General features: G+C 45.9%; 1 protein-coding gene across 1 annotated transcript; it reads right to left on the minus strand.

Moving 5' to 3' along the window:
* Nucleotides 1-6,552: 6,552 nt before the first annotated feature.
* CASP6 (caspase 6) lies at nt 6,553-18,029 on the minus strand. The gene is made up of 7 exons (XM_081091426.1): nt 17,913-18,029; nt 16,655-16,697; nt 16,003-16,149; nt 15,155-15,231; nt 13,590-13,765; nt 10,649-10,808; nt 6,553-7,122 (listed from the first exon to the last, which is right to left on the minus strand). Exons 1-7 carry the CDS (start codon nt 17,971-17,973, stop codon nt 6,890-6,892), a joined length of 897 nt encoding a protein of 298 aa, XP_080947552.1. The 5' UTR covers nt 17,974-18,029; the 3' UTR covers nt 6,553-6,889.
* Nucleotides 18,030-19,984: the final 1,955 nt, after the last annotated feature.

Here is a 19,984-nt window from a genome sequence, read left to right on the forward strand (position 1 = left end):
TAAATCTTTGTAAATTTACAACTAATAGTATTTAAGCTATTATCCAGGATTTCACTGTTTCAGTGTTTGACAAGGGTAATGATGACAGCCTGATATCATAGATTTGCTTAAAACAAACGACACCCTCAATGTTTTCAGGGTATATCTTTCAATCAGATCAGAGTCAGACTTACTGTATCTTAACTGCAACACAGTGATCACTTGCTATTTGTATCAGTATCTCTGAAACACGGAGATTCTGAATTAGCAATATATTAGGGTTTTATTACTTAGCTAAGAATATACACTAATTTTTTAAAATATATTTTTATTAATTTCAGAGGGGAAGGGAGAGGAAGAGAAATATCAATGATGAGAGAGAATCATTGATCAGCTGCCTTCTACACCTCCCCCTTCCCCCCCCCTCCCCCAACTGGGAATGGAGCCTGAAACTGGGGCATGTGCTCTAACCGGGAATCGAACTGTGACCTCCTGGTTCACAGATCGAAGCTCAAACACTAGGCCATGCCAGCTGGGCACACTAATGTTTTTTTTAATGAATATCACCTGGGAACTGAAAAGGGCTCCCAGATCCCAATTCCTCTGTGTGTGTGTGTGTGTGTGTGTGTTTTCCCACATCACAGATTCTTGGACACCCCCAGAGTGTCTGAGGACTCATCTCAATTCTGACACAATCTACATGGGGATAGAATGTGACTACAGCTTTAATAAACGCTCCCTCAAAGTCACCTGGCCTTGTGAAATTTTTTCTGCACAAAGTCAAGAACCCACATGTTAGTCGCCGGGCTGAGGGAGACCCATAACAGGGCCAGACTCCCTTTCCAGTGACAATGGCACATGGACGCTTTCTGGTTCTCCAACATGGAAGCTCTCTCCAAAAAAGGCCAACTGGTTGTCCTCCGGGTTTTTATATTTTTTAATTGATTTTTAGAGAGGAAGGGAGAGGGACAGAGAAACATCGATGTGAGAGCTGAACATTGATTGGCTGCCTCCCATACATGACTGGGAATCAAACCAGCAAGCTCTTGATGCACAAGACCCTGTCAACCAACTGAGCCACACCAGCCAGGGTGGGCCTCGTCTTTTGGGTGGAATTTGGGAAGGTGGGCTTCTCAGTCAGGGGACATATAACAGGTGGTGGGAGGAGTCCAGAAACTGGCCTTAGCTGTGTTTTGGTGGGATGCTTCTCTAACCAGAACTGAGCACATACAAAGAAAAGAAGTTGATTTCTTAAAACAGGTTGAACTGGGAGGATGGGGTCAGAATATGGAGGTGGGATTCTGGATTTAATATAGAAAACAGTAAATCCAGTGCGGGAGAGAAAGTGTGTGGGCTTTGGGGTCAGGCAGGTTCTGTCACTTATTAGCTAGAGATTGTAGGCAATTAACCTGACCTCTCATCAAAATAATTATAATACCATTGACTTGCATGAGAATAAAGTGAGAGAAAGTACTCTGAACATGCAAACCCAAGATAGATATTCTATAAGTGTCACACCTGAATGTAAGTTCCAGGAGAACAGAGATGGTGTGCTTTGTTTGCTGATGCACCCACCCCCGTGCCAATAGTATCTGGCCCATATTAGATACCCAAGAAAGAGGGAAAAGGCCTGTGGCATTTTCAGGTTAGTGCTGGGAGAGTAGAATGTGGAAAGGATGGCTTCTGAATTCTTGCACAGTCTAAAGGAACATCTGGGAAGAATTAGAGTAGGAACTGGCAAGCTATTACCTATGCCTATTTTTATAAATAAAGTTTTATTGACACACAACTGTGCTCATTTATTGACCATGGCTGTTTTTGCACTATAGTAGCAGAGTCGACTAGTTGCGATAGACAGTGTACCTGTCAAGCCTAACATATTTACTCTCTGGCTCTACAGAACAAATTTGCTGACCCCGGACAATTACCAAAGAATACTTCTATGTTTTTAGGGCTTCAGAAAATTAGTCATAAGAAAAATGAATTCTTACTAAAAATAGCTTCCTTTGATTTGTATCTTCCCACTTTACAAGGTAAAATACAAAGTTTAATTCGTATTCTTCAGAGAAGGAGCTGTGTATACATCACATTGCACTTTATGACACTGATTTCTGAGTACTGAGGGGACAACAAACAGTTCAGTGATAATAGACAGGACACTCTGACCTTTTCAATATTTAAAATGTTTCTCCAAATGGCACACGTCATTTGTGTTAAAACCTTAGAGATCAGTTATTTAAAGACAAAGAGCATATTATCTTTCTATTCATGTTCCAAGCTATAAGTCCAAATGGATTGAAACCAGAATTAAAGGCACCTAAACACATTACATGTTAATCTATATATATAAAAGCCTAAGCAAGCGAACGACTGGTCACTATGACACGCACTGACCATCAAGGGGCAGATGCTCAACACAGGAGCTGCCCCCTGGTGGTCAGTGCGCTCCCACAGCCAACCTCCTGCAGCCAGGTAACCTCCCACGGTCCCTCCCTCCAGCCAGCCAGCCCTGATCAGCCCCATAGGGCCAACTGGCCAACCCCCCCTGGTTCCTCCCCCCAGCCAGCCAGCCAGCCCCAATGACCCTGATTGAGCTGTCAAACCTCCTGCAGCCCCAGCTCTCCCCCCAGCCAGCCAACCTCTTGCAGCCCCTCCCCCACCAGCCAGACAACCTCCCATAGCCCCTCCCTCCACCGGCAAACCTCCCATGGCCCTGATCGCCAGCTAGGCTGAGGGACCCCATCTGTGCATGATTTCGTGCACCGGGCTTCTAGTCCTATATAAGCCTATCTAATAATAGACAAACATGGTAATTAACCATACCTCCGACACACTTCCCATTGGCTAATCAGGGCAATATGCAAATTAACTGCCAATCAAGATGGCAGCCGGCTGCCAGGCAGCTGAAGCAAACAGGAGGCTTACTTGCTCGAAGGAGGAAGCCAAGGTTCCCCACCTGCCGCTGCTGGGCTCTGAGCTTGCACTGTAAGATAAACAATGTTGCAATTATAGAAGCTAAACAAACCCCATGCTTTCAGCCAGCTGACTGAGCTGGAGTTGCAACAGTGTTTCAATTATAGAACCCAAACAAACCCAGATACCTGCTTTCAGCAGCCGAGGTCTCAGAGCTGGAGCCGAGCCTCAGAGCTAAAGCCGACTCTCAGTTCCAGTGACAGCCATAGATGGTAAATAAATCCCAGAATAAAAAAGAAAAAGAAAAAAAGGAGAGGTTGGGAGCTTCAGTTAACTGCCAGCCTGAAAACGGCCCTCAGCCCCTCACCCAGACTAACCAGGCAACCCAGTGGGGACCCCCACCCTGAAGGGTGTGTGACCAGCTGCAAACAGCCATCATCCCCTCATCCAGGCTGGCCAGGCACCCAAGCGGGACCCACACCCTGATCCAGGACACCCTTCAGGGCAAACCAGCTGGCCCCCACCCGTGCACCAGGCCTCTATCCTATATAGTAAAAGGGTAATATGCCTCCCAGCACCAGGATCAGCGGAGCCGCGAGGCCTCCCAAACCGGGATCAGCAGAGCCGCGAGGCCTCCTGGCACTGGAATCAGCGGAGCAGTGAGGCCTCACTGCCCCAGTGTCAAGCAGAGCCGCGAGGCCTCCTAGCACTGGGATCAGCGGAGCCGCGAGGCCTTCTGGCCCCTGGAGCAGCGGGACAGGGGGCAGCGCCCAAACCCCCTGATCGGCCCTGCTCTGTGCCTGATAGGGGGAGCTCCCCAACCCCCTGATCGGCCCTGCTCTGTGTGTGACACGGTGCTTAGCTCCAACCCCCGCATGGGTCCTGCTCTGTGTGTGACGGGGTGGAGCCGCAACCTCCCCATCGGCCCTGCCCTGAGTGTGACAGGGGGGAGTGCCCCAACCCCCTGATCGGCCCTGCTCTGTGGGTGACAGGGGGCGGTGCCCCAGCCCCCTGTCCCGCCCTGCTCTGTGGGTGACAGGGGCCGGTGCCCCAACTCCCCTATCGGCCCTACTCTGTGCATGACAGGGGGGAGCTCCACAACCCCCTGATCGGCCCTGCTCTGTGCATGACAGGGGGGAGCTCCCCAACCCCCTGATCGGCCCTGCTCTGTGCATGACAGGGAGGAGCTCCCCAACCCCCTGATCAGCCCTGCTCTGTATGTGACGGGGTGGCGCCGCAACCTCCCCATTGACCCTGCCTTGAGTGTGACAGGGGGCGGTGCCCCAACCCCCCAATCGGCCCTACCCTGAGCGTGACTGAGGGTGGCATCGCAACCTCCCAATCCTCCCTGCTCTGTGCATGACAGGGGGCGGTGCCCCAACTCCCCAATCAGTCTTTCTCTGAGCTCGACCAGGGGCTGCACCTAGGGATTGGGCCTGCTCTCTGCCACCTGGGAGCAGGCCTAAGCCAGCAGGTCGTTATCTCCCGAGGGGTCCCAGACTGCGAGAGGGCACAGGCAGGGCTGAGGGACCCCCCTCCCCTCCGAGTGCACAAATTTTTGTGCACCGGGCCTCTAGCCCTATATAATAAAAGAGAAACATGTAAATTAGTTATCCCTCCACTACGCTCAAGCCACACCCCACCAGCCAATGAAGAGTGAGTATGCAAATTAACCCAACAAAGATGGTGGGTAATTTGCATACACAGAGCAGAGTGGGAGAGCTGGAGGCTTGGGGGGACATGGCTCCCTTGGTTGGGGAAAACCCAGAGCATGGGGGAGCACCAGGAATGCTGGGAATCGTAGTTCTCCCAAGACACTAGAGCAAAGTGAGCCTGGAGCAAGTTACTGTTGTGGTTGGGGATGGAGGGAAAGCAAAGGTGAGAGACGTAAGTAAAATCAGAGTGTCTAGGAAAAATTAAAGGGAAGATATCCTAAAACTTCTAGGAAATCTCCACCAATGGAGCAAAGAAAAAAAAAGCCTCTATTATTCTGTGAGCAACAAACCAAACTGGGTTGGGGGTCTCAGACAATTCGTTCACATAATTGCAAAGACAGACAGAAACTCCCAGATTGGAGAGGGCTCCCCTGAGGGCTCCCAGATTGGAGAGGGTGCAGGTCGGGCTAAGGGATCCCCCCCCCCCCACTCCAACCCCTCCCACCCCCAGTGCATGAATCTTCATGCACTGGGCCCCTAGTTTTATTATAAAAGGTTTGTCTTATTCTGAGACAACTGTTTTATACCGGATTTGATTGTGTTCCCATTGCTTCCACAACCTCAGATTTGATGGCATATTGGAGCTCAGATTTATAGGAACCAAGGTCACTGCATCTGAACAAGAGGATTTTATTAAAATAAACCCTTTAGACTAATCGTATTCAAGGGGGCAGGGGAAACTTTTTTTAGAGCTTTTTAATAACAGCTAATTTCTCTTAGATAACCAGAACTGTACAATCTCTGCCTACTTGAACACAGGAGTATTTTCGGGGTCATCAGCTCTTAAAAATAGAGACGTGGCAATGGCTACGCCTGTGGTAAGGAGTTAAAGGAAAGTAAGATGTTCAACTGACAGCAAAGCCTATCATGACCACAAAAAAGGCATGAATGTCTCACCACATTGGCACACTTTTTGACCTGCAAGTCATAAGTTTCAGTTACTAAATGCCCAAACATTTAACCATCTTCAGCCTCTGGCAGGTTATTAACAAAACAATATTACTCAAATTTTATATATCAGATTAGGAAGAACTGAGCCTTAAACGGAACACCTATTTTTCCATTAATATGATCGCCTGTAAGTGGGAATGATGACTGCTGGACAATGGATAGCAACTTAACACGGAAGATGCTGACAGAATGAAGTTCTGCAAGTGTTTTGCCTAAACTAAGAATTGTTTACATTCTTCCTCAGAATGCCACGCAATAGTTCTTAAAGGCTGATTATTTTAAGTGAGAGTTAAAAGTCATGCGAAAAGTGGTAATTCATGTGTAGATGAATTTATATGACCAACTAAAGCCTATCCTAATATATATAAAGAGCTAGGTGCCGTCACGACCGAACAGGCGACTGGTCACCATGAAGTGCATGGAGCACCTCTCAGTCCCCCTCCTTCCCCCGCCCCCGAGCTGCTCACCATGAGTGGGGGCTGGCAGCGGGGTGGGACGGGGGACTGTGGAGAGGCGGTGGCGGCTGCTTCGCAGGGTAACCGGGAGCTTAGCGGAGCAGTCACCTGGACGGCAGCAAGTTTGGCGAAGCAGTGGTGGGCGGGGGAGTTTTGCGGAGCAGTCACAGGGCAGGGGAGTTTCGCAGAGCAGTTGCAAGTAGGGGCAGGGGGTAGTTTTGTGGAGCGTCCAGTGGCGAGCTTCGTCCAGTGGCGAGCTTCGTCCAGTGGTGAGCTTCTCGGGGCGGCAGCAAGCTTCGCAGAGCAGTCGAGGGGCTGGGGGAGCCTCGCAAAGCAGTCGCAGGGTTCGTGGAGCGTCCTGGGTGGGGAGCTTCACATAGCGTCGCAGGGTGGCAGAGGCCATGCGATGGAGACCAGGCTGGGCCTAGGGACCCTAACTGCACACGATTTCATGCGTGCTGGGCCTCTAGTAAATTATATAAATGAATAAAAATATGAATTAGAAAAATCTGATAAAAACATGAATTATTCTTGGGTTTCAAAATCTTTAAAAACATTATAAAACTTTATTTAAAAATTCACAAAATACAACTTAAATCAGCCAGATATTTTGAGTAACCCTGCAACTTAAAAAAAAAAGTATTACAAATGTTTGTTGATTTTTATTTATAGTAATTCCCTAGGATTTAGTTTCTCTATCTACCAAACCCTTTCACCATGTCCAATATGAACTATTTTTTTTAAAGTTCTCTCATTAAACCTTAAAGAATTTTAAATTGCTTTACCATAAGCTTCAATCTAGTGACACTTATTTATATAAAAAGAGAAATCTATTTAGACTACAAATAGATTAAAAAAAAAACAGCAGCCTTATTTCTATTTTGGAAAGAAATGCAGCTTTTTAGTTAGCATGGAGGCAAAGCAGGGGACCTGCTTCTTTCCAATTGCACTTAGGTCTTTGCAAAAGTCCACTCGGCGCAGAGAAACTTTCCTGTTCACCAGTGTGAGGAGTTCTGTGAACTCTAAGGAGGAGCCGAATTTTCTCAGCATCTCACACAAATCTTGAATGTACCATGAGCCATTCACAGTTTCCCGATGAGAATAATAACCTAAAAAAGAGAAGGAAATGGACACTGGAGTTTTCTGGCATTCAGTTACTGTGACTTACAACACCTTTATAATATCACAGAGGTATAAAGTCTCAAAAAACCTTGGAAAAGACAAAGATGTATCCATGATACCGTTTTTTATATTTTTTCCTGTTGACTATTCTCATGTGGGAAAGGGATTAATTCTATATAGTTCTATAAAAATGGGGTTAATTTTACTTAATTACCTAAAAGTTTTCAAGATACTAGTAGCCAGGTGATGATTGTAAGAGACAAGAGATTAGAAAGAAGAAAATCATAAAATTACTGCAAACGAACAATCGTCACCAAATATTTTCAACAAAGCTTCCCATGAGTATGACCAAATGACACTATTGCCATCAATAATTCCTAGCAGGAGAGAGAAACCAAGATGGCGGCATAGGTAAACACCGGAAATTGCTGTCTCGCACAACCACTTCAAAAATACGACTAAAAGACAAAAAGGACATCATCCAGAACCACAGGAAGGCTGGCTGAGTGGAAATTCTACAACTAGAAGGAAAGAGAAAAGCACACTGAGACTCAGAGCAGGTGCGGAAGTAAAGTGCAGAGGTACGGAGGCGCACGTGGAAAGGGCTGGCAACTGAGGACGCGGCTGTCTTTTTCAATCAGGAGGGAGACACAAGCTCCCGACATCTCTGAACTCCAGTTCAGGGCGAGTCTCTGGAGACCCAGACTCATACGGGGAGAAACTGGACTGTCTGGCATCGGTCGGAACTCAAGGGCGGCTTTCTCTCAGAGGTGCTTGCAGCGATTACTGGGACACTGAGACGCGGGGCCTCTTAGGGTAGGACTGAGGAGCAGCCATAGCTGTTTGCTCCGCCCTGTTATCCCCTGAGACCCCATCCCACCCAAGCTGTGTGCAGAGGCTTTTGCATATGAAAGGCGTGGCACTTTGCAATCTGAAAATTACCTAACAAACTCCAGCTGCGTCAGAGAGACGCAGAACTTCCAAAAGAAGGCCCAAGGCCCCACAGCAGCTTGCATTGCTTCACAGCTGAGCCTCATTTGGGCACCTCCAAACCCCAAACAAAGAAGAGGAATCTGCAGATCTCTCCATAGCTCCTGCTGGGTAGCCTCAAGAAGAGGCTAAATTAGCACCTCCTTAGAGATCCAAGAGCCAGTGTACCCAGTGGTCAGAGTGGGACCATCCAGATTACAACTCCTCAGATCCATAAGGGACACACTCAGGGGGCAGACTCAGTGAGCACCAAAGCCTCACTGAAGCAAGTCTTGCCCCAGAAGGGGGTCTCCAGCACAGAAGTTCTCCCACTGTAGACACAGCTGATTCTCACAGCCAATTGGCCTGGAGGTCAATTCCTCCCAGTGATACCTACAACAATCAAGGCTTAACTACAACAAGGCTGAGCACACAGCCCACAAAGGGTTGCACCAAGAGTGTCCACCTCAGGTAATTGGGGAGGCTGAGCCACTGGGCCCTATAGGACACCTAGCACAGAAAGCCACTCTATCAACACAGGGAAGCATAAAAAAATACAGAGACAAAGAAACAAGTCACAAATGACAGAAATGGAGGAAAGCAAACTACTGGATATAGAGTTCAAAACCATGTTTATAAGGTTTTTCAAGAATTTTCTAGAAACTGCTGATAAATTTAGTAAGACCCTCAATAAGTCTAGTGAAACCGCCAATAAATTTAGTGAGACCCTCAAGAAATCAAATGAGACCCTCGAGGTTATGAAAAAGGACCAACTAGAAATTAAGCATACACTGACTGAAATAAAGGATATTATACAAAGTTCCAACAGCAGACAAGAGGATCCCAAGAATCAAGTCAAAGATTTGAAATACGAAGAAGCAAAAAACACCCAACCGGAAAAGCAAAAAGCAAAAAGAATCCAAAAATATGAAGATAGTGTAAGGAGCCTCTGGGACAACTTTAAGCATACCAACATCCGAATTATAGGGGTGCCAGAAGAAGAGAGAGAGCAAGATATTGAAACCTATTTGAAGAAATAATGTCAGAAAACTTCCCCTACCTGGTGAAAGAAATAGACTTACAAGTCCAGGAAGTGCAGAGAACCCCAAACAAAAGGAATCCAAAGAGGACCACACCAAGACACATCATAATTAAAATGCCAAGAGCAAAAGACAAAGAGAGAATTTTAAGAGCAGCAAGAGAAAAACAATCAGTTACCTACAAGGGAGTACCCATACGGCTGTCAGCTGATTTCTCAACAGAAACTATGCAGGCCAGAAGGGAGTGGCATGTAATATTCAAAGTGATGAATGCCAAGAACCTACAACCAAGATGACTTTATCCACCAAAGCTATCATTCAGAATTGAAGGTCAGATAAAGAGCTTCACAGATAAGGAAAAGCTAAAGGAGTTCATCACCACCAAACCAGGATTATATGAAATGCTGAAAGGTATCTTTTAAGAAGAAGAAGAAAAAGGTAAAGATACAAATTATGAACAACAAATGCACATCTATCAACAAGTGAATCTAAAAATCAAGTGAATAAAAATCTGATGAACAGAATAAACTGGTGAATATAATAGAATCAGGGGCATAGAAAGGGGGTGGACTGACTATTCTCGGGGGGGGGAAAGGGGTGTGGGAGATGCGGGAAGAGACTGGACAAAAACTGTACACCTATGGATGAGGACAGTGGGGTGGGAGGGTGAGGGCAGAGGGTGGGGTGGGAACCGGGTGGAGGGGAACTATGGGGGGAAAAAAGAGGAACAACTGTAATAATCTGAACAATAAAGATTTAATTTAAAAAAAAATTCCTAGCAGGCTGCTAATCCTATATAATAGAGGTAATATGCAAATTGACCATCATACCCTCGCACAAGATGGCCGCCCCCATGTGGTCACAAGATGGCCACCATAAGATGGCCGGCAGGGGAAGGTAGTTGTGGGTAATTAGGCCAGCAGGGCAGGGCAGTTAGGGGCAACCAGGCCAGCAGAGGAGGGCAGTTGGGGGTAACCAGGCCAGCAGAGGAGGGCAGTTGGGGGAGACTGGGCCTGCAGGGGAGCAGTTAGGCATCGATCAGGCTGGCAGGGTGGTTAGGGGATGATCAGGCTGGCAGGCAGAAGTGGTTAGGGGCAATCAGGCAGGCAGGCCGGCAAGCAGTTGGGAGCCAGCAGTCCCAGATTGTGAGAAGGATGTCCGACTGCCATCCTTCAGTCGGATATCCCCTGAGGGGTCCCAGACTGGAGAGGGTGCAGGCTGGGCTGAGGGACACCCCCCTCCTTCCAGCCTCTAGTATTCAATACAATTAGACTGGTAGCTTTAGACTTGGAGTTCTCAGGGATGTCTTTTCTGTAAGGTATTTTTACATTTTCATCTATCACTCTGTGCTACTGGATCAAAGAAATCCATTCTGTGCCTGTGAGCTTCAGGACCAAACCACCGTGTCCCAAGAGAAAGACGTGATCCAAGTCAAGCCAAGATGAAGCTTACAGGAACGTAGCCAGGAGCGCCACGTCTATGTTTGTATTAAACACCCACACACCTTCTGCAACAGAGTAGCACATGAGGAAGTCTGCTCCTGCAGGCAGGGTGTAAACGGAGGCCGCATCCACCTGGGTGACATTGGCATCCAGCTTGTCTGCCGGATGGTCCACGACATCCAAAGGAATGACTGGCACGTCATGCTGGTTTCCCCGACATGCCTACAAGACAAGGAGGAAAACCCCCTCACTTACTTACCTACCCCTTTCTTCCCAATGCTGTTTACAGTGCATATATAATTCAGTACACCTTCATGTTGACACCAATAGAAGCCACTTTACAGGCACTTCAAACCATAGCATTCAGGTTTAGAGCAGACTAAAGTGGAGTTATTCCCCCCTACTTATGTTTTCTTTTAGTTAACGTTTTAAAAAATATTGGCATCTTCAACTATACAGTAAATTCTGTTGATTGAAAGAAAGGTACACTCTAGAGGAGAAAGTGTCTGTGATTTAAAAAATTCCTCATACCATAGCACCAAGAGTCATCCTTTCTTTTAAAAGCTATTGTATTTGCCCTAGCTGGTTTGGCTCAGTGGACAGAGCATCCGTCTGGGACTGAAGGGTCCCAGGTTCGATTCTGGTCAAGGGCACATGCCCGGGTTGTGGGCTCGATTCCCAGTAGGGGGCATGCAGGAGGCAGCCAATCAATGGTTCCCTCTCATCATTGATATTTCTATCTCTCTCTCCCTCTCCCTTCCTCTCTGAAATAAGTAAAAATATTTTTTTTAAAAAAAAGAAAAAGCGAAAGCTATAGTATTTGCCTAAATAATATGTTCCCAGATTGGGTTTTGCTTGCTTACTGACTGCCATAAACTGTTAAGGGTTAAAATGACAATATTTCACTTGAGAAGTGTGCCTTCTTCCTTTTGCTCCTACTTGAAAGTGAGGTCTCAAATTCTTAGCCACTAATTCTGACTCACACAAAGGCTAACACTAATTTCTATTCATAAATGGCTATTATGAACTCAATTTTGTCCCTCCCCTTCTAAAATGTATATGATGAAGTCCTAACTGCCAGTACCTCAAATGTGATTGTAGTTGGAAATTTGGTCTTTAAAGATGTAATTAAGGTAAAATGAGGTCATATGGGTGGCTCCTAATCCACCATGACTGGTGTCTTTATAACAAGAGATTAGGACACACACACACACAGAGGAGAGACCATGAGAGGACAGAGGGATGGGACAGTCATCCACAAGCCAAGGAGAGAGCAACCCTCGTAACCCCTTGATCTCAGACTCCTCCACAGCCTGTCAGAAAGTAAATTTCTATTGTGTAAGCCACCCAGTCTGTGGACTTTGTTCTGGCAGCCCTAGTCTACTTACTACAGTGACCTGACAGATGGTTTATATTATAAATGCACCATCAACTATGAAATGGTTAAAGAATGAAAAGCTTTAAAAGGAACAGAAAGTCCTTTAAAAGGAACAGAAAGTCTTGAGTAATTTCAAAGTTTTCAGATATTAAAATCTGGAGATTTTAACCTTATTTAGAATTATCACACTTATATTCAGACTTTATTTCCTATTGTCTTCCTAGATATAATGTAGAACATCAGGAACTTGATGCCATCAGTTGCCAAATCAATTGCAGTAAGAGCTAGCCTTTATTTTTAAGAGATTAGTTATGTATTTATTTTAACTTATTGATTTTAGATAGAGAGAGGAAGGGAGAGGAAGGAAGGAAGGGAGACATTGATCTGTTGTTCCACTTATTGAGGCATTCACTGGTTGATTCTTGTGTGTGCCCTGACCGGGGATCGAACCTGCAACCTTAGCGTATAGGGACGATGCTCGAACCAGAGGTAGCCTTTAATTGCTAGGCACTAAGTGTTTTTCATTTGCTAGGCCAGTTTGTTTTAATCTCACAACCACCCCATGAGGAGGTGCCATTTTATCTCCATCTCATAGACGAAGAATCTGAGGCAGTGAAATGTTTTCCTCCTTTGTGGCTATCCTCCCATAGGAGAGCTCATTAGTAATTTCCAATCCTCTTGTCTTGGACAGTGTTGGCCCTCCCTTTTGCATGAAGCAATAGCTGTCATTTTTCTACCTCTCTGGGCCATTCTCTTCAGCATCTCTCCTCTGCTCATTTTTCAGGCTATACTTGCCGTGGGCAAACTCATTTGCTTCCATTACCAGCCATCTCCTCATTACTCCAAAATTTATTTCTCCAACTCTGGCTGCCTCTTAGGTTCTAGACCTGTCCTTGCAACTGCATGTCCCACAGACACCGCAACACAGTTGTCCAAACAAGAAACCAAGGAATTATCTGAACTTCTTTTCTTATAGACCCTCACTCCCTCCCCTCTATGTTCTATGGCAAGATGTAGAATGTGGTCATGGTGCTCCATGCCATTCAGAAATATAGAACTGCAGCACTGGGACATCAGGAATTCTCTTTTTTGTTCAGAATTCTTATTGATATACCAGATGATGTTATTCAGGCCTAAAAATATTTTTATCCTAATACCAATTGGCAGGGGGTACACAGCATGTCGGTGTAAGGGAGAATGTGAAAGGATGAAGCAAGCTAGGTCTAGAACTCTTCATGCCTGCACCCCTCCCACTGGCTCAGCTCACACGCTCTCCAGCTCCCAGAGGACCAGCCCGTCTGAGCAGGCGCCTTGCTCCTCACTCCCCCAGCAGCAGGTACTACCTCTGGTGGCTCCACCTGGATACCAGGCTGGCCATGAAGTAGCACATGGGTTATTCCGAGTCATTTCTAATGTCAACCCACGTGATAAAGATGCCGAGAGTCTTTATTTTTTATGTTAAGAAAGAATTACTACCAAGAATTCAAATTGTAACTCTGGCTAGAATTCACAAAGGGCCTTTCCAGTACTGGAGAAAGTTACTTTTGAAGTTGGCTTTAGTCCTTAATAATCCCATGTACAGGCCCTGGGCTTTATAATTAAGATGGTAACATCATCAGTCTTACCTGAATGATAAATATCTTGGGTTTTCCAACCAGGCTCTTACACTTGTCTCCTTTGAACAAGCCAGTCAGTGTTTGAATTTCAATTTTGGCATCATATGCGTAAATGTGATTGCCTTCGCCATGACTCAGGAAAACGCATAAAAAGCAATCGGCATCTACATGGCTAGAGGTTGATGCTAGAAAAACCCCCCAAAATTCAGACAGAAATGAAAACCAGATGCTTATTATCTATGTATTAAAATTCAATGTACTACTACTAGAATAAGTTACATACAATGATTGCAGGAGGGAGGAAACCTGTTATTCTTAGAATAAATGTAAAATGTCTATAATGAAACATAACTTTATTTATTTATTTATTTATTTTTTAATCTTCACTTGAGGGTAATTTTTCCATTGCTTTTTAGAGAAAGTGGAAGGGAGAGGGAGAGACAGAGAGAAACACCGATGTGAGAGAGACACATCGATTGGTTGCCTCTGGCATGCCCCTGACCAGGGCCAGGAGCCTGCAACCAAGAGGTATGTGCCCGTGACTGGAATTGAACCCCTGACCCTTCAGTCTGCAGGCAGACACTCTATCCACTGAGCCAAACTGGCTAGAATCACAAATTATTTTAAAAATCAAAACTGTTCAAGTTCAAAATAGTAGTTTGAACAGATTTCATTAGTTTTTCTAAAACACAGAAAATGACACAAAACAAAGGGGGATATTATGGGGAACTCCCTTCAAGATCCAAGTCATTTTGGCAATAAAAGTTACATGAATCAGCAGAGTGCCTAGGTACACACACACACACACACACAAACACATTTAATATAAATATATAAAATAGATTATTATTCAGTCATTAAAAAAGAATGAAATCTTACCATGCAGCAACATGGATGGACATATTATGCTAAGTGAAATAAGTCAGAGGAAGACAAATACCATATAATCTCGTTTATATTTGGAATCTAAAAGATGGTAACTAGACATTTCGAAATGTACACATATATCGAATCATTCTGTTGTACACCTGAAACTAACATAATGTTATATATCAATTATACCTAAAGAAAGAGTTCTGCAGAAAGTTTAAATTATATAAATATTATAATATTCCATTGGCAAATGACTTGAAAATTCATGGCATGCAGTGATTATTATGATAAAGATAAATTGTTAAAATACCTATTACACACTGATATAGAAATTAAGAGATAAAGTATTTAAATCACCAGTATTTTGAAGCCAGTAAAAGAGTATGGAAGGAGTCAATTAAAAAATCACTAGTTTAAACTTTTAAATGCCAAATGAAAAGGCCATTTTATTCGTTTCTAGAATAACAGACTGGAACTAATGGTATGCTGAATAAAAGCTTTGGAGGAATAAAACTGTGCCAGGGTCTCTAAACCTGGAGGGTAACACATATGCAGAGATGCACAACCGAAAACCTATAACCCAGGCCACATTAATAGTAAGACTTTTCACTACGCAGTTAATTATTTGGATCTGTCTTTACAAACAGGGCATTTGAAGCTCTCAGTGCCATCAGAGGAAGGTGAACAGGAAAACTACTTACCCTCATGAATTTTGAGCAGTAGCTCTTCTGCTTTCAGATCGTTAAAGCATTTCACTTCAAATCCGAGATCTAAAAACCTGGCGGCAGAGTAAACTGAGTATTAGCTTATGAGCTACTCAAGGCTGTCACATACCCTGCTTATTGGAGGAAATTTACATACTTCTTATGACACAAAAGTTGTCTTTTCTTTAAGGGAAAAGAAAACTCAAATAGGACTGTGACGGTTTTCCTGGGTCACCCACGATAGGAGAGGATTTACTAGTAATGATAACGGATTCAAGTTAGAATATCGTGTCTACTCTTACTCTGCAAATACAGGTGACCCTTGAACAACAAGGGTTTGAACCGCAAGTGTCCACTTACACAGATTTTTTTTTGTTTTTTCAATAAATACCTGTACTGTTTTCGAGCCTCAGTTGGGAGTTTGCGGATGCAGAGGGCCGGCTGTATGCATTATCTATGCCATCCTACAGAAGGGACTTGAGCATCTGTAAATGTTGGTACTCACAGGGGGCCTAGATCCACTCCCCTGTGGATACTGTGGGCGGGACAACTTAGTTTTGGAGGAGTCAAAAGTTAGGTGTGGGTTTTTGACTGTGCGGGGGCTCAGCAGTCCTAACCCCTGAGCTTTAGGGTCAGCTGTGTATCTGTAACAATGCAGAGCCTGTTAACACTGAACAGAACACGGCTAGGAAGAAAACTCTGGCAAGTTCTTAAGGGGGGGCTGTGCCCAACTGAGGCTCATCCTCAAAAGCTCTTGCTCTGTTACTTCTTCAGTGCGGACGAGTTTCCACCAGTAGTTACCACCTAAATACCTCACCACCTTGACAGGTGGGTGAAACTGCTACCTGCGCGTAAGATTGTCCCTGTCTGCGTTGGTGCCTCGCCTTTCCGGCAGCGTTAGGTGCCAGAAGAACCTCTCATGGTTGAAGATTAAAGCGAGTCCTCTCCTCTTGTGGTCCATTTTGTACTTTTCTGCTGGATCCAACATTTCACTGTTGATGAAAAATTAAAAAAAAACAATGAGCTCCTCCAAGCCCAAGGTCCACGTGTAGCGTAGACAGAGGTCTGCTGTTTCCTCCTCCGCAGGCTGACCTGTGTGTGCACTGAAGGCGTCAGGGCCACGCCAGCAAGGACAGCCCTGAAATATGTCCGTACAGTTGGTAAACAGCGGCCACTGTGAGCACCCCCCCACCATCCATCTACATGGGTGTCTCTCCCCCGGGTCTCCAGCATCCAGCAACCCAGGCCTGGCCGAGGCCCGCTTTAGCTATAGGGCCCAGCCATACCAACTCTTTAATATTTTGAACATCTCGCTAAGTCCTTTCACAACCAGGGGCAGGCACTAACCTGTATATCAACTAGAAGTTAACTTTCCAAATGTGAAACCTGCCATTGTTCTACCTTCCAGTTCCCAGGCCCCTTTCCCGCTTTGATTTTTCTAGTCTGATCATGACCACCATAGGAAGAGGCCTTTATTAGAAAAGACAATATTCTTACCTCCTGTAGAAGGCATCTGTTTCTGTCATGTTTTGTTCCTCACCTATTAAAACGAAAGTTGATTTTTGTTAATGTACTTTGACTTCTGGTAGTGAAACAGCAGGAAACCCCATGTGGATGCCCTTGACGCCCACACGCTAAGGGTAAATGAAAAGAAGGAAGGGAAACTGCTGCATAATAAGCAAATGAACTATAAATCGATGGCTTAATTCTTTCTCACCCCCAATTCTTACCGGCAAAATAGCAAAGAATATCACACAGAGAAGCGGAGAAAATATTACGCAAATGCATTCACTGTAAAATATGCCTAGGTTTAACAGTCTTTTGATTATGGAACTCGAAAGAAGTAGGAAATTGCTTTGACTGTATCTGTTTTTGTTGTTAATTCTCACTGGGGGATATTTTCCCATTGATTTTTAGGGAGAGTGGAAGAGAGAGGGGAAGACAGAGAGAAACATCAATGTTCGATTGGTTGCCCTGGCCTGCAACCAAGGTAGGTGCCCTTGACCGGAATTGAACCAGGGAACCTTTGGTCCTCAGGCTGATGCTCTCTATCCACTGAGCCAAACTGCCTAGGGCCCCTGACTATATCTTTTTTTTTATTGATTGATTTTAGAGAGAGAAGGGAGGGAGTGGGGGAGAGAGGGAGAAAGGGAAACAGGAAGAGGAGGAGGGAGGGGGAGGAGGAGGGGGAAAAAGGAAAAGAGGAAGAGAGAGAGAGAGAGAGAGAGAGAGAGAGAGAGAGAGAGAGAGAGAGAGAGAGAGTTTGTTGTTCCACTTATGTATGCATTAATTGGTTGATTCTTGCATGTGCCCTGACCGGGGATCAAACCCACAACCTTAGCGTATTGGGACGTCGCTCTAACCGACTGAATACCCGGCCGGGGCCTGAAGTTGCTTTGTTTTACAGAAAGTGTTTTTGTAAATGTTCTTCCAGTTCTATCACTGATGCAAGCACTTCTTTAACTTTTCCTTGTGAGAAAACAAAAGCAGATCCAACCTCCAAAAGCCAACTTTTCCTGCCCAGGCGCCCGCCGGGCCAGCCCTTTACCGTGCCAGTGACCCGACGCCCCGAGGACAACGAGGCGGGGCCCGCCCGGCGCTGGGAGCCAGGAGGCGCCGGCGAGCTCCCCGCGAGGTTTTCCAGGACCCAAAGCTACGCTGCCCCCACCGAACCTGCGCGCTTCCCTCCAGGACCCGCATCTTCCTCGGGCCGCCCAGCAAAGCCCGGGGAGCCCGCGCCCTAGGCAACCCCTACCTGCAGGGCCAGCCTCCCGGGGCCCGGGCACCGAGCTCATCGGGGCGAGCGCAGCGTCCATAACCCGTTGGTCTCCGCTTCCTAGAGCCCGTCTGCAGCACCGCCCCTTCCTCCACCGTCTCCGCCCCGCCTGGAGCCTGGGGGGATAAGGTTTCTCCTTTCCCAGCAGAGCTGGGGGGTGGAGTGGGGTGGGGTGGGGTGCACAGCGCCTCGTGGCGGGGCGGGGACACGCAGGTTAGCCGCCTGGCGCCTGGAGGGACTAACCTGCCTCTGGGAAATGTCAACAGGCGACATCAGATCACCCGCGCGCGGTCAATCCAGCCCCAATGTTTGCTCTCCCTGACTTGTGTAAAGGGTAAGAATGTTGTGAGTCTTCCCTTTTCGGGTGTGAACCCCGAGGACTAGTAAGGGCTCCTGATGTTTAAGCAGGGGGCTGGGGGAGCAGAGCCTAGCAGCCATTTCTGCAAGAGGCCCCTCACGCAATCTGCACGTCGTGAGAAGCCTCTGAGGCCCCGCACTGAACTGCCGCCTGCATCGCCTCTGGCCCCCGAGCCAGCCCTCATAAAGGAGACCCTGGGGTCCTATTTAAACCAGCGGGACTGAGCTTCCCCACCCAATCGGAGCTGCGCGCAGCCCTGACCAATCAGAGGCCCGGGTGGGGAAGGCTGTACGTCAGCTGGTCCCGCTGGTTCCCTTGGGGAGCGCACTTTCCATCAGAGACAGAAGGGTGCGTTTCCTCGGGAGGCCCTGCGGTGGCGCTGCCACCTCGGAGCTGCCTTCACAGCCATCCCAACGGTTCACTGGTTCTCAACCTTCCTAATGCCGCGACCCTTTAATACAGTTCCTCATGTTGTGGTGACCCCAATTTCATTGTTACAAATTGAACATAATTAAAGCATAGTGATTAATCACAAAAACAATATGTAATTATATATGTGTTCTCCGATGGTCTTAGGCGACTCCTGTGAAAGGGTCGTTTGACCCCCACAAGGGGTCGCGACCCACAGGTTGAGAACCGCTGGTAGCTGTTTGCCAAGGTGAGGACTCCTGCTGGCGATCGAATTGGTGCTGACCATGGGATGGCAACGGGTAGTTCTTTTCCCAGTGAGTTGCTTATTGGATTTGTAATAATTTATCTCAAACGCTCTGTTTGTGTAGTGAACTAGAGGCAACTGCAGGATTTCTAAGTCTGGCTTTTGTAGGTAGAGCTTGTGAAAAGCTGACATAAGTGGAGTCATTTTAAAACAGAGCCAGAGCAGCCATTCCAGATGAGCCGCTTGCACATCCTGCTCCTAGAACCTTTGCAATGTTTGAACTGGGCAGAGTAACCTTTGGAGTGGGCCAAGCAACACTCTTACAAACAACCGGAAAGCTAACAGGAAAGCAGATATTCTGCCCATGAGGACTGAGGCGTATGGACATTCTTTAAAATTCTTTTTTTCCCTTATTTTTCTTTTTCTTTAAAATTCTTTTTTTCCCTTATTTTTATTTTTCTTTAAAATTCTTAAAGTGAGTTATACTTTTTGCTGGTGGAGTGTCTTGCTTTGATGTTGATGAAGACAACGAATCACAATAAAGTGGATGCAATGAAATGAAGTATGCTTGTATGTATAAAGAGTAACACAGCTTGATAACACCAATAGAAAGTCCTTCCTTCTATTTATATAGTTATTTCTCTTCCTTTTGTCATAAAAAAAGCTATTGCCTTCACCCTGAATTTGGAACACAATTTGGGTTTTTGCCAGAATTCTATGATTGTAATTCTGTGGTCTCGAATAAATACTTGTTGCCTCTCACTTTGACTTATTATTTTTAAGTTAACGAGCTGTTGATTGGGAATCAGAATCCACTAGTTATTGTCACTAAAAGAACTTATTTGGGAAAAATAAAGAATTGCAACCGATGCATGCAGACAATGGTGAGCCACATGCACACACTGGACTGGACCAAGATGGAGGAGCTTAAGGGACGAGGATGTTAAGGGGAGGCACGGTTACATCCATAGAGCTCTGTAGAAACAGGGTCCTGGAGGTGATACGGAGTACACAACTCCTCCTGTAAAGCCTTAGCTC

The sequence above is a fragment of the Myotis nattereri genome (assembly GCF_964212035.1).
Source record: "Myotis nattereri genome assembly, chromosome: 1".
Classification (NCBI taxonomy): Eukaryota; Metazoa; Chordata; class Mammalia; order Chiroptera; family Vespertilionidae; genus Myotis; species Myotis nattereri.

Excerpts from the sequence above, each read along its gene's own strand:
- CASP6 (XM_081091426.1), bottom strand. The coding sequence starts at position 17,973 with ATGGACGCTGCGCTCGCCCCGATGAGCTCGGTGCCCGGGCCCCGGGAG. Across the intron at positions 16,698-17,912 it reads CCGGGAGGCTGGCCCTGCAG|GTGAGGAACAAAACATGACA; the intron begins GTAGGGGTTGCC and ends TCGTTTTAATAG. Across the intron at positions 16,150-16,654 it reads ACAGATGCCTTCTACAGGAG|TGAAATGTTGGATCCAGCAG; the intron begins GTAAGAATATTG and ends TTTCATCAACAG.